A 15,190-nucleotide genomic window follows, 5' to 3' on the forward strand; every position below is an offset into this window, starting at 1 on the left:
GGTGTTCCATTACACATACCAATTGAACACCACAGATACCACAAATTTTTCTATGACAGAAATACATTGGGAGGTTTTGTATCAGGTTTTTATTCACAATTACTAACGTCCTCGTACGAAACCCTTCAACTAGACAATGTCTGGAGGAGGGATATACCAGACCTGGAAAATGACTTTGATTGGCAAGGAGCCTGGGCAAATGTCCGACTTACATCAAGGAACCCGGATCATCAACAAATCAATCTGAACTATATTCACAGGACATACTTGACTCCTATAAGGCTGTGCAAAATGGGGCTTATACAAAACTCCAAATGCTCCCAATGTACAAATGGGGACGAAGGAACATTTATGCACATGTATTGGGACTGCCCACCAGTTAAGACATTCTGGGAAGATGTGTCCCAACAATTATCAATACTCGTATTTTGGAATATACCTGTACACCCCGCGGTATTGCTATTGAATGATGTTTTTGAGTTTGCAGTGAACCCACAACTAAAAAGATTGGTTTTATCGGGTATCACAGTAGCTAAAAAACTGATTGCATCACGTTGGTTTCAACCGGAAAAAATGTGCCGGAAAGTGTGGTTTCTTACATATCTTGATGTGATATATCAAGAAATATCAACAGCAAGAATTCTAGGGCTCAATGAATCCAAAATGTTAATGTGGTTAGAAGTGGTGGAGAGAATAAAAGCTAGCCTATAATGGTGATGTCTGGTTAGGAGTGAGGGATAATGGAGGTAATATCCAAGAGGGGGTCCGGGAGGGGGGGATTTGAGCTGGAGCATATGTGTGTAGGGTTTTAGAAAATAGGTATTCGGGGTATATTATATACTAACATTTATATAATTGTAACTTCGCTGGATATACACGGTATACGGTTAAAATGTTATTATTGACTATTTTTGTTTTATCCTGTTTCTGTACTTGCATATATTTTAACCACCTTTACTGAAAGTTTCATTATACATTGTGTGTTGAGTACTGACTTTTAATAAGTTTTGTTTTGCAATAATAAAAAAAAATTAAAAAAAAAAAAGAATATCAGGCATAAAATGGTTATGCGATTAATTAGATAAATTAATTACAAATCCTGTAATTAATTAGATTACTTTTTTTAATCGCCTGACAGCACTAATTATAACTTCACCTCAGCATTCAAGTGACCTTCAACTTTCACATTCAGTGCCAATCACGAGTAAAGTCGGGTTTTAATTGTTTCTTTTATTAGCTATATCCATTCATTTTCATCCATCCAGCCTGATGTTATCATTGGGAATGGGTCTGAGCTCGCAAAAGGGCAAATACCTACGCCTTCCAGCCGGTATTGCACTCTATTAGAAATGGTATCGTTTCTTTTCTGGGCCGATCTGAGCCGTGCGGGCGGGGTTTAAATACTCCGACGAGGGAGGGAGGCCTTTACAACATTACATCTGCGAGGTTGTCCCCCCCCCCTTCATATGCAATGCCGGGCAATGTGGGACCGACGGACCTCCATGAGCAGTATTTGGAATGGCGATCAGATAATTGGATTCTTTCTTTTGCATTACATCAGAGACCAGGTAAGGACTCTATATATAAAATCTTGCGTTTAGTGATGTACCGATGTGAAAATTGTGGCCAATACCGATAACCAGGGCACGAAATTGGAACCCGCCAATGGCGGGCATATTTTAGGTTTGGCGAGTGACACTGAGAGGTCTGCCCGCCACCTGGCGTGTAGTTCATATCGATACTCTTATTTTGAAAATCCTGTGCAGGTCAGGGTTTCCGTTAGAATTTTTTTTTGCAGGATGGGATAAATTCCGGTCAGAGTTTATTGAGTTTAAAAACAATTGATAGGCCTATATAAAGAATGACATCATCAAGGCATTTATAATATTTTAACTTAAAACTAGGCTACTTTTGCGTATATACAGTCATTAATATATTCCAAATAAAATAAGTCCCTCGAGACTTCGTGCTGCTGCCGACTTGAGGTGTCGGTGGGCAGTCTGCCCGACCTTAATAAACAGCAGTCTGTTATAATCACATTTTTATGAGCTAACGAATTCCGTTATATTGGACATTTGTATTAATTATATCAAGCGAAGAACTGAGAAATTTGGCAGAGAGAGACGGCAACATTATCGTGGGTTTGCGTGATGTATATCTCCACCTCCCAACGACTTGGTGCTGGTCATAATGTCCTGTGAAAATAATTCCCTCTAAACACAATTTGATTATTTGAATTGTATTAAAATACCGTAATTCCTCTAATAGTAACCCCGGCTTGTATTTGTTTCAACTGTAGCGGGTACCAGGCTTGTATTAGGAGGAGGCCTGTATAAGAGGGAGGCCTATATTTCAAATTTTCAAACGGATCATAATGAATAAATCAACATTTTGTGTCAGTTTGAACCCAGTAAAATGTACTGGGTTCATTTATTGAAACAAAGTACTGTATGAAATAGTAAACAGTGCAATTACAGGTGGTCACTGGTCATTTCAACGTTTTCAAAGTGAAATCAAGTAACTAGCTCAGTATGCAGCTCAGTATATTAGTAACCCGGCTTGTATTAGGAGGCCGGCTTATAATTGCTTAGCTCAAGAGCGCACCCGGCCATTAATAGAGACCCGGCTTGTATTTGAGACCCGGTTACTATTAGAGGAATTACGGTAGGCTAAAATTAAATAGCCAATGCGATGAACGAAACAATCATTACATTTGTCGTTGCTTCACCAAGCAGCCGGTCTAATAATGACATCCTGTTGTCAGCGCGAGCTGGCTGCTGATATATTTACGTGAAGCATGGAGCAGCAGTGTTTTTAGGTCCGGTCTGGAAACCGCTCAGCAGCGCCCCCACCCAACAGCTGAATTGCCAATGGCTGAATTGGAGTACTACACCCTGCCAAGCCATGCTTCTCGCAAATATATCAGCAGCCAGCTCGCGCTGACAACAGGATGTCATTATTAGACCGGCTGCTTGGTGAAGCAATGACAAATGTAATGATTGTTTCGTTCATCGCATAGGCTATTTAATTTTAGCCTATTTTAATACAATTCAAATAATCTAATTGTGTTTAGAGGGAATTATTTTCACCGGACATTATGACCGGAGAGATTAAATATGTCGGACTTCAACAGATTTTGCCGGTCAAATACCGGTAATTACCGGCTAACGGAAACAATGGTGCAGGTCTCATTTCCGCCCCAAGTGCAGCTCCAGTCATAATATCGATGGCTCCGGCAGTTAGCAACGTTCGGTTCATATGATACTCTTATTTTGAAAAAAAACGTGGCAACGAGTCATATCTGCCCCAGTCCGTGCTTCTCCTCGTATCAACACAGAGGCAGTCTGCTCTAGTCTACTGCGGACCTCCGTGAGCTAACGTTACTGTTTAAACAATGACCCAGTCAACTATTCACTTTTAGACATGAGGCATTGCCTAACGGTATCTAGCTGGCTAGCTACTGATGGCTGCTGATATCAACAAATGCTCCAGCAATAGTCGAGTGCATAATACCTCCTCCGTTGAAGTCAGTTCGCTCGGTAGGCAACGTTAGCTCACGTTAGCTCTATATGTCCCAGTAAACTAAATAGTTCACTGAGGCGTTGTCTTAACGTTATCTAGCTGGCTAGCAGTAGCTACAGATAGCTCCTGATATCAATGTCTTATAACATTGATTCGATGCGTATTCGAGCTGAGCCTGAGGGCATGCTGAATGTGATTTGACCAATAGGGTCCAGCTGCAGCGCCGGAGAATCCTGGCTGCATCTGGAGGCTACTAAGTATACACACAGACAGTGGAGCTGTTTGCAGATAGCGAGAAGTCACTTCAGAATGAATGCCCACATCCACTCCAATGTTAACGTTAATCTATGTTTTAAATTATGGCTATGTGTCTAATCTGCCCATTGCTTATCAAAGACTCATTTTCCAGTCAACATTGTCATGGCAGATTGTTTTTTTATCGCTTCATTTCCGTTTTCTAGCATTTTGAAAATCACTCGTTTTCACGGAAAAAACAACACATTCTATGATAATCGCCTTTTACTGGAATATTCTAGAACGTTGTCATTTTTCGGCCTATTTATGAATCGTTTTCAAATAAACGCTAGATGATCGATAGTAGGGCTGTCTTAAATACTTCGAAGCTTCGTTCGATGGCACAAGCTTCGAACATTTAAAAAAAAATCGAAGTTATAAAAATCAAAAAAAAATGTTGTTGTTTTTTTACTTCAGTGTGTGTGTGTGCATGGGGCCATTGGGTGGGGCCGGGGGACAAATACACTGGAGGAAAGTAACCCAGCTCAGCACTGCCCAAATTATATCATCACTATTGCCTGTTTGAAGGATATCATCCTCAAACACATATACACCACCTACACGCCTATTCTCAGTCCTTGCCCCACAATGGTGGAATGAACTACCCACCCCAGTTAGGACAGCCGAATCCCTACCAATCTTTCGCCGTCGACTAAAGACTCACTTCTTCAACCATTATCTGAAATAAAATTAAAAAAAATCTAACCCTAACTAACCTTACTGTCATGCACTTGTCCTAATAAACTAACCTACACTGTAACACGCAACACTTTGATGAATATTGTTACTCGGCTGATAGAGTTGTATCCTTCCTGATGACCTGTCGTACAGAACTTATAAGTCGCTTTGGATAAAAGCGTCAGCTAAATGACTAAATGTAAATGTGAATGTAAATGCCTTGTAGAATTCCACACATAAGAAAGAAAGATACTGGGATGAATAAACAAAATAGGAAATAAAATGTAGAAATGCATGCAATACATAAATAAATATGAATCTCCATATATGAAATGGAACATTTAGATAAGGTGCTACTGAGATGTTTTGGTGAGTTCTTTGTTTTTTTGTGGAAGTAGCCCTTCTTAAAAATGCATGAACATTCACTGATAATTGGTCTGTAGTGGAGTCTACAAGGTCTACATTGCCGGACCTTGTAGACTGACATAATTCTGTGCATAGTTTAGTCTACACAGGCCATATTTCAAATAATCAAAATCTTACTTCATTCATCTTAAACATTCTTGATTTGGGGGATTGGTAGTTCCCATGAAATCTGAAGTTGTTCAAACGACAACAGCGATCCACCTTGAATTAAATCACACAGCCGTGTTGGCTGTGTCACAGTCACGAAAGGGGCTACTTAATTCATTAATCCAATCCACTTTATTTATAGAGCACACATAAAAACAACAAAGTTTACCAAGTGCTGTACAAGTCCCACAACATAAGATAAAAAAAAAAGATTAAAAAAAAATTATTCGAAGCTTCGAATTAAAATCGAAGCTCGCCCCCGAAGCTTCGATTGCCAAAGAAAAATTCGAAGGTCAGCCCTAATCGATAGTATATGTGTATGCACGCTAGGGATGGGTACCTTTCACATTTGAACCGATACGGTACCGGTACCTGTGAATCGATACCGGTACCCTACGGTACCTTTTTTCTGTACTTTAGTCTCAAGAAATTTAATTTGCCTACCTCAGTCGTGAAAAAAATAATACTCAAATAACTACTATTTCGACAGTTTTCGGCTTGCCATTGCTCCGACTGCTTTGTTGTTGAATCAAGTCAAATCCTAGGTAAGCATATATTGTGCGTGTGAACGTTGACATGAAAAGAAAAAAGGTAAAAAAAAAATTATTTGAATCGATACTCGGTAGTACCGACGTGTTTCGGTTTGTTACCTCAAAAGTACCGAATCCGGTACCCATCCCTAACGCACGCACGCTCTTGCGGCGAGGCGAAAATCGAGTCTCCTATTTCCTGACGGCGCGCAGAGTCAAACAGCCTATCACCATAATCACATAAAAGCTTATATCTCTGTGAAAACGAGTTACCCATCCCTAATGCACGCACGCTCTTGCGGCGAGGCGAAAATCGAGTCCTATTTCCTGACGGCGCGCAGAGTCAAACAGCCTATCACCATAATCACATAAAAGCTTATATCTCTGTGAAAGCGAGTCTGATTATCCTAATATTAGATTCCATACCTGAGATCAGATGGTATCCAAATGGTTTATTCCAATTCCCGATCGCCATTCGAAAAAATCGCTCATTTGATTGATCCATCGTGTATACAGTAAAACAAATATTCTCCGAGGCTCTAGAGTGAACTCTGGTAGACCCCGGTTACATGAGTGAAAAGTAAAATGTGGAGTGCGGGTTTTTTCCCCCCAAAAGGGTGATTTACCATCTGGGAGACAATAGGGGGCGCTTTTTTGACATCTGAGCGACTGGGGTGACTGGATCTCCAACGGTAGATCAACGGTGATGCAATATGATTTCAGATCGCTAATAAAAAAAAACGAATAAAACTAATATTCTCGTGAGTGGGCATTCAACCCGCGGGGCGTAAACACGAGAACTTGTGGATGGCATTCAAAGTGTTAAGTGTCTATTCTTCAACGTAATAGCTTATCTACTTGAAATGTACTGAACAATTTTTATATATGTGACACAAAAATGCGTATTTTTTTTTTGGCCGGTAAGAAATATGCTTGGCGGGTAGAATTTTCCCATCTACCAGCCACTGGCCGGTGAGTCAAAAAGTTAATTTCGTGCCCTGCCGATAACCGATATTAATATTGCTGTTCTGGCCGATACCGATATTTACCGATGTCAATATCTCTGTATAGAAAACACTTTTTTATGATAATCAAATAAAGAGCTATTTTCCAAAACTCATTTTTTTTTACTTTTGTAACTTATTTTCAGAAATGACTATTTAAGGCCAAAACATGATTTTTTTATAATAATAATAATATGATTTTATTTTATAATTTTTTTTGCTAAATCAACTCTGCCTCTCTGTTAACTACAACAAGCAATGCTGTTTGTTATTTTAAGATGAGGTCGGACTCGGCACTGACAGATTTGTGTTCATTGTGCTACTTTTATAAAGCCTCAAATGACTGCTTACAATATTTCATGAAAGCAAAGTGTTTCGTTTGTCTAAGATTTAAAAAGGTTTAAACTTTACAGCACTGACAAAGTTGAACAAAGTGCTGTACAAGAATAATTAAAAAAAATGTATCTCGAAGCTTCGAATTAAAATCGAATCTCGGCCCGAAGCTTCAAATTCCAAAAAGAAATCGAAGGTCAGCCATTTTTCTCTTGATTGTCTCATTATTCTCTGTTCTGTCTGCTCGTTTATCCTATGTGATCTAGCCACAACCACTGATGGCCCCACAACTCCAGCGCCGATGACCACTGCCATCACGGAAACCACAGCAGCCCCCGTTGTTACCACAGCAGCACCCGTTGTTACCACAGAAGCCCCTGTCGTTACCACAGAAGCCCCTGTCGTTACCACAGCAGCCCCCGTTGTTACCACAGCAGCCCCCGTTGTTACCACAGCAGCCCCCGTTGTTACCACAGCAGCCCCCGTTGTTACCACAGCAGCACCTGTCGTTACCACAGCAGCACCTGTCGTTACCACAGCAGCACCTGTCGTTACCACAGTAGAACCTGTCGTTACCACAGTAGAACCTGTCGTTACCACAGTAGAGCCTGACGTCAACGTTACTACAACGGCACCTGCTACCAATGCTACTACAGAGGCACCTGCCACCAACGCTACCACAGCAGAACCTGTCACCAACGCTACCACTGCTGCCCCGGTGTCCCCCACCACCCCGACCCCCTCCCTGCCCACACCAACCACTGGGCAGTACAATGTCACCAGCCCGAATGGCACCTGCCTTATGGCCAAATTTGGCCTGAGGATCAGCTTGAAGGAAGGAGAGGTACGAGCCCAAAACATAGGAGCTATGAGCCTACCAGGCTCTTGTTTTTGTTATATACATACATAATGGCCTTTCCAACAGTGTTTTAAGAGAAACTGGGTCATTTGAAATATGAAATATGTCCTTGCTGAGTTGTGTTTGTCCCCGTTTCCCCATTGAATTAGACATCTCAGGACGTGAACCTGGACCCCAGTGGAACAGCGGCCAGTGGAGTGTGTGGACCCGACAGCAGTGATCTGGTGTTGACCTCTGACAAAATCACCATCATGTTGACTTTCACCACTGTAAGTCCACTAAAGAAAACTATTTGCAACATTTGATATTTTAGCTCTAAATTGCTTTTAAATACAGGTCTGATGACACTAAAGCCCTTTTAACACATTGTGCGACAAAAACGAGTATACTCGTTATTGCCCGCCATGCGTTGTGCGCCAGAAACGAGTTAACTCGTTTTTTGGGATCAATATTAAATTTTTTCGCCATGGCATTCATAATTCATCCTGCCTCCCTCCGCTGCTGCAGCTGGACCCTGTTCGGATATTGCAACGCCTCAATACCGCCGCCTGGTGGATGTCGGGCGAGTTACACTCCAAGCCAAACCGGAAGTGGCGATCGGTGCATCTGGGAGAATCCTCCGGCAGTAATATCTTGTAGCGTGGATCTAGATACACACTTGAGTGCATTTGGATCGCTTTCGAAACGCAATAATCAATAGGATTTCGGCATTTATTGCGTCATACAAACGGGAAATGGATCTAGCAGATCGACGTCAAATAATTGGAATATTTTTCCTCCAGTCTCATCGGCGAACGGTAAGAGGAATCTAACGTTATTTTCAGCCCGATTGTTTATTCATTTCACGGCAATCCATCTGATCAACGTATCAACCCATAGTAAAAAAAAAAAAAAAAAAAAAAAAAGACGCTACTGACGATCAAGGAATTATAAACAACCCCCCCCCTTTCCTTCACGCATGATGAAGCATAATGTATACCGATCATATGCATTTGAATTTTTTTTATATAGCGCCAATCAATAATCTATCATATGCGTCAGGGCCTATAACTCGCGTTTTAGGAATTACTGCCGAAAACCTTAAAAACATACTTATATTCACGACGGTATTAACACGACAATGTATGAATGAAAAAATATAACGTTCCCACATCCGGAACGATAGATACCCGATGTTGAATGGGCCATAGTAATGTCGATATAGCTATAATATTTAAAAAGTTATAGCCCTGCAAAGAAGGTAAACATCTCCATAGGGTTACAGCACTGGCAGACTGGGCCCAAGGATGGGTACAATGCATGGCGGACAATGTGTTAACAGAGGAGGAAAATGCCACTTTTTGCTGGCTTCTCTGTTTGGAAAGGGTTTAAGTCACTTGTCACAGGGTTTAAAAACACCCTGTATTTCTAATGTTGTCTTATTCATCTTGTATTAACACAGGATATAATTTGTCTGATCTTAATCTGATCACACTGTGGTGTATAAAGACCCCCCCACATGCCCCACAAGTTCCTTTCCTCCTATCTTGGGCTAGTTTGGCCTCTCATCGCTCGAGCTTAAGGAACTCCTGTCGTCCCCAGGGAGGATAAAAATAGTATCAGGGAGGATGTGAATGAATTTTGGGATTAATTTTGGTTGGGGGGGGGGGGGGGGGGGGGTGGGACGGACGGACAACAACCTGCTAACATTATAATAAATGGCGAAAATAAAACTGACTGCACAATTTGTGTAGCGCACACGGTTCTTAACCCTTTCACTGTGACAATACAGAAGGTTAACCCTTTCACTGCCACACCTATAGTGTGGTAGTGAAAGGGTTAAACCTCATTGACAACATATATATTATATTATTATATATATACACACACACACACACACTCATATGCCTGTCCCTGTTGGTATTGACTGTCAGAGTGATACACAAGGACAATGCCATCCCGTGGTGGAATACTGCACCTTTTTAACATAGCATCAAGAACAGTTGGACTGTTTGACCTTAACGAAACGTTATTACCATTTGTTTGTTTGTTTGTTTGCTCGCTTGCTAGCAGCCAACATTACCACGATACAATGGGCTTAGGCGAGGTAACGTTAACTATGAGGTGTCAAAATTCTGCTCTTGAAAACGGAAGTATCCCTTCCTGCTTCCACAGATGACGTTAGCTGTGCAGCATATTCTGGTCATTCCCTCTCAAGTAGTAGCATTTATAAGACGGCTGCATTGAAAGTGATTTTTCTGTTTCTCCAGTCCACTATATTCTGTCCTGATGTAAAGGTCAAGGTAAACTGAAAGTTCAATTCTACCTAAAGCCATGCATTAGGCATTCGTGATTGTCCAGTCTAATCTTGTAACGACAGCTCTGTTGGTGGAGCAGACTGATGATGCGAGCGCTGGTGAGCCGTGTTAGTGATTGATGACTGACCTTCCCAGGGAATACTCACTTAAGCCCTGTTTCGACCGCAGGAACATTCCCCAGGGACTGGGGACATTTTGAGGAACTCTGTGCATTCGCACTGCAGGGACCAAGGTCTAACAGAAGTTCATAGTTTCCAAAATGCAGGAAAATATTCCGAATGGTCAAGTACTTGCAGCATTTTATTTCAACTGCATTTTCAAAGATCTGCATCACAAATCAATATTGTGCTGTCGGAACAGTCTTAAGTTTGTAGGTTAAGTATGTAAAGATCACTATTGCGTATTACGAGGCCACCGTACGCAGGGTTGTGATTATAGGTGAAGTATTTCCAAAATAGGGATAAAAGAGGATAAGACTAATACCTGGCATCACTTTCATAGTGGATTGAAAATCAAATGCAAGCCTATTCCTCGAGATGAAACTCGTTCCTCGAGATGGACTTGTGGGAGTTGCCAGTGCATTGAGTGGTCTGTCGCATGTTCCTGTTCAATGCGAGGACCAATATATGGCAAAAGATTATGCAGGGAACATTGATCTGTTAATTTTAATTTAAAATCACAGATCTGATCAGAGAAAATTGTCCTTTGTGTTCCAGTGAGACACTGGAATTCCTAGAGGCCTTTTTCATACATCAGCAGACTTATTTGCCTAATCTTTGCGAGTCTTTACACCACAGTGGAAATGCAGACAACAATGGGCTGAAGGAACTTTATAGTTCTGTGAAATGTAGTCCCTGGGACTAAAAGGTCCGGGTAATTTAGACTGAAACAGGCCATTACTCTCTCTGTCTCTCTGTCTCTCTTTCTCTCAACACAGTTACTCTACGTTACTCAACTTGTCTATCACAAGGTTAATTATAGCCAATTTGTACAGGTATGAGAATGGTTTGCTGATGTATTTGTCTATGGTCCTTCAACAGGAGGCAAAGAAATTCCAACTGCATTCTTTGAATGTCACTGTGAAATCAAGCTCCGGTAAGTAGTGACATCGCATCCACCTGTAAGTACTAGTGACATCACATTCACCTGTAAGTAGTGACATCGCATCCACCTGTAGGTACTAGTGACATCACTTTCACCTGTACGTAGTGACATCGCATCCACCTGTAAGTAGTGACATCACTTTCACCTGTAAGTAGTGACATCGCATCCACCTGTAAGTAGTGACATCACTTTCACCTGTAAGTAGTGACATCACATTCACCTGTAAGTAGTGACATCACTTTCACCTGTAAGTAGTGACATCACTTTCACCTGTAAGTAGTGACATCACTTTCACCTGTAAGTAGTGACATCACATTCACCTGTAAGTAGTGACATCGCATCCACCTGTAGGTACTAGTGACATCACTTTCACCTGTAAGTAGTGACATTGCATCCACCTGTAAGTAGTGACATCACATTCACCTGTAAGTAGTGACATCGCATTCACCTGTAAGTAGTGACATCACATTCACCTGTAAGTAGTGACATCACTTTCACCTGTAAGTAGTGACATCACATCCACCTGTAAGTAGTGACATCACATTCACCTGTAAGTAGTGACATCACATCCACCTGTAAGTAGTGACATCACATTCACCTGTAAGTAGTGACATCACATCCACCTGTAAGTAGTGACATCACATTCACCTGTAAGTAGTGACATCACATCACAACATTGAGCTGTGTCTTATCCATTTGTGTGTTCTTTCCAGGGGCCGTCTTTGTTGAGGCCAACACCAACCTGAGTCTGTGGCAGGCAGCTCTTGGCAGCTCCTACATGTGTAACAAGCAACAGAACTTCAACATCACCAACTCGCTCACTCTCCACACTTTTGATCTAAGGGTGCAGCCCTTTGAAGTCCAGAAGGCTGAATTCAGCACAGGTATGTTACTCCTTGGGCATTTCTCAAATTAACTCCCCAACTAACTCCCATGTTTCAACAGTATAGGGACACAAATAGTCTAGCCAGCAGTTCAGTCAGTAATAAAGAGGTTGCTGCATGACCGCTCGAAATGTATGAGTAGTACAGGATATGACTGGTTTTTAGGATGTGGTTAAGAGATTTTGTAATCTCGGCGCGCTGCTGCAATAGCTCTGTTCCTGTTGCTCAGAAAAGTGCTGCTGATCGTAAGAATGCTGTTCCATTTGCTCATTGATTCTCTCTTTGTCTGCAGCCCATGAATGTTCACTGGATGACACCAGCATCTTAATCCCAATCATTGTTGGCGCTGCTCTGGCCGGCTTGATTCTCATTGTTGTGATTGCGTACGCGATCGGTCGGAGAAAGACCTATGTTGGATATCAGACCCTTTAAATCCAGTTCAGACTTGGTCCCGACATGTCAGGGAGTTCTCAAGCCTGGTCCCGGAGTGGGTTCAGTGCAGTCATTTTAATTGGCAACTAACTTAACAACTGCAATGACTTACTGGCCTCTAACTCCAGCCATTAGAACAAGTTTAAACCCAAAAATAATAATTTGGTCCCGGTGTTCTCAAGGACCAGGCTTGCAAACAACCATTAATTCTGCCCCCCCCCCCCCCTTTTTATTTTTATTTTTTTTGCTTTTTGTATATTTTCCTTTCCCCCTTTTTTGTTAATGAGCAAGTACACGATCTATCAACCCCACATTTACACCCCGTGAATGTTATTGATAGTATTCAATTTACCGGTACATCATCGCAGACATCTTGGTAGTCAAAAAGAAACGGGCGAAGGTAATCCAATCATCACACCATTAATATTCAAAAATAATTCAGTAGGGGTGCAACGATTCAATACAACTTAGATTCTAATTATTTCACAAAATCATACGTTTTCAGCACAGTGCCGTTCAATTCATTTTGAAATGCGATGGGTATGAAAATGTATGCGTCAGGAATGATTCAGTTGGCAATAATTTAATATATGCAATTAAAACCTCACCAAATCAATAGTTCAGTGTTATGTTTAATAATAATAATAATTAATCAAATGGACAAACGCATGAACTTTGATTTAATTATCAATTCTACAGAACTGCAACTGGATATCCGCATTCATATAGACCCATCCCAATGCACAGACAATTCTATTACACCCTACATTTTTTGACTATTCCTAGTTTAATAGTCATGTTAGTCTCGATTGTACAGTAGCCTACAACTAGTGATATCTGCCTCTGCACCCATACTTCAACGTGCCCATTGGCACTATAGTGTCATCACTGCTACAGATCGTGTACTTGCTCCATCCTGTAGACATTCCTTGTTGTTTCCTTGTGTCCTTATTTAATCACTGACTGTGCACATTTTAGTTGCTGCCTTTCTTTTGTGGTTTGATTTTGTCACCACCACGCTGCTCACGGATGGCATTTCCTTCACAAGCCAAAGGAAGTTAGTAGCTTCCTTGCTTTGGTCCCAAAAACGTCCAACTAACAAGGATCATGGTCTACTGCTTTGCTCTCCCTTTTCACACGTATTATTTGTCGACTTTGTCTGTCAGTAAATACAATTTGGCAACGTACCTCTACTTGTAAGGCAGGTGAAAACATTGTAATGACAGATGGTGTCTACGTGTGGAAGGGCTTGTCAAGGCAGTACTTGATGTCGCTGCAACCACTTTCAGACTGTGAAACTATCACTTTGCCGAATGGTCAGTGGCACACTTTGTGTGAACGTTAATTCCACTGTTTGGAGGTTAAGCAAACCAGAAAAGAAAGGTCAAATCTATAGCCATTTTGTGAATTCATTTTGGCATTACTTTTAGAAAAAAGGGATAGCTCTCTAGTGTAGTTATTTGCTATAATTTCAAGTTTTTTGCAGATGAGAAGTTGTACATAAATGCACTAAGGCGCTCTTTTAAATTTGGCATACATTAAGGATGAGCTGCATTGCCACACCTGGGTATAGGCCTAGCCTGGGCTGCAGGGTAGCCTGGCCTAGGAGCTTATGGCTAGTGGGTAGAATGGGGGAAGTTGTGTGAACCTGTGCACATTGCACCAATGTGGTGCCAGGAAGGTTGATTTGTTTCCATGATGTGTGAGTGTTTTGTACTGTTAGAAAGCCAATTGGCCCAACTCAAACCCCGCCCTCTTTTCTTGATCCTCCTGTTGCAACAATTGTGATTGGAGGATCAAGAAAAGAGGGCGGGTTTGAGATGGGCCAATGTCACGCATGCTAGTTGCTGTGTATTGTTGCTTTACCATAGGAGGCTGCTCTGGCCTACCTCCAAAACTGTATTGAATGGACTTAAAGCTAACAAGGCTAAACACTTGTTATCTAAAGCGTATGCAGACCTGGAGCAAGCATAGTAGTACTCAACATTAGATGTGAGACTGATTGCCTTTTTAAGTTGCTCATGATCAATCGTTCATCGAATTTCCCAATAATTTGTATATGTGTATGAATAATAGCTCTTTATTGAATATGATCTATGATTTTTGCTTGTGATTACGTTGTTGTCTTGTATTTGTCAGCTTTTGTATAAAATTGTGACCTTGATCATTCTCAAGATGGCTTTGCTGCACAGATATGAAAATCTCTCTCCGCAATAATTTATGGTCTACCCACATCCCACTACACAAGTTCATTATCATGACGACTTGGTGCCTTGCTTAGTGAAACTTCTGTTAGGAGATTCAATAACATTTGCACACTTAACCATTATCCGTTTGATAAACTGGTATGATTCGTCTCCTGATTTGATTTCCCCACTTAGTCGTTTTTAGAAAAGGGAATTCCTGCTGCAAATCCATCTTCCTGAAGATTACTTTGTGTTGTTTTGGCTACAGTTGAATGCTGATTTGATTTATGTTTTATTTTGACTTTTAGCTGTAAAAATGGCTTTACAAAACTGTGTCAGATTGACGTGGACCATTTCAAGATTTTTTTTTAAATTGTGGAAATAAAAGTGTCATTGGTCCTGGATATTGGAGTTAATGTTTCTTTTTGTTTTTTTTCCCAACTATTAATTAAATTATTTTTAATAGCCTTTTTATTCTATTAGGTTTGACATTA

The 15,190-nt window shown here is 41.0% G+C and overlaps 1 protein-coding gene across 2 annotated transcripts in view; it reads left to right on the forward strand.

Annotated features, from left to right (window-relative positions):
• The window catches only part of lamp2 (lysosomal-associated membrane protein 2), a 31,370-nt gene that overhangs the window by 14,821 nt on the left and 1,359 nt on the right, over positions 1-15,190 (forward strand). Inside the window, exons 2-6 of one of the 2 annotated variants that reach the window (XM_084332481.1) lie at positions 7,201-7,778; positions 7,943-8,062; positions 11,131-11,185; positions 11,908-12,078; positions 12,371-15,100. In XM_084332481.1, the coding sequence (XP_084188607.1) occupies positions 7,201-7,778; positions 7,943-8,062; positions 11,131-11,185; positions 11,908-12,078; positions 12,371-12,510 (1,064 nt within the window). In that variant the 3' untranslated portion in view covers positions 12,511-15,100. Of the gene's footprint in view, positions 1-7,200; positions 7,779-7,942; positions 8,063-11,130; positions 11,186-11,907; positions 12,079-12,370; positions 15,101-15,190 lie in introns of those variants that run through there. The other variant, XM_084332480.1, reaches the window with a different exon arrangement.

Source organism: Notolepis coatsorum (genome assembly GCF_963971535.1).
Source record: "Notolepis coatsorum genome assembly, chromosome: 16".
In the NCBI taxonomy this organism is placed as follows: domain Eukaryota; kingdom Metazoa; phylum Chordata; class Actinopteri; order Aulopiformes; family Paralepididae; genus Notolepis; species Notolepis coatsorum.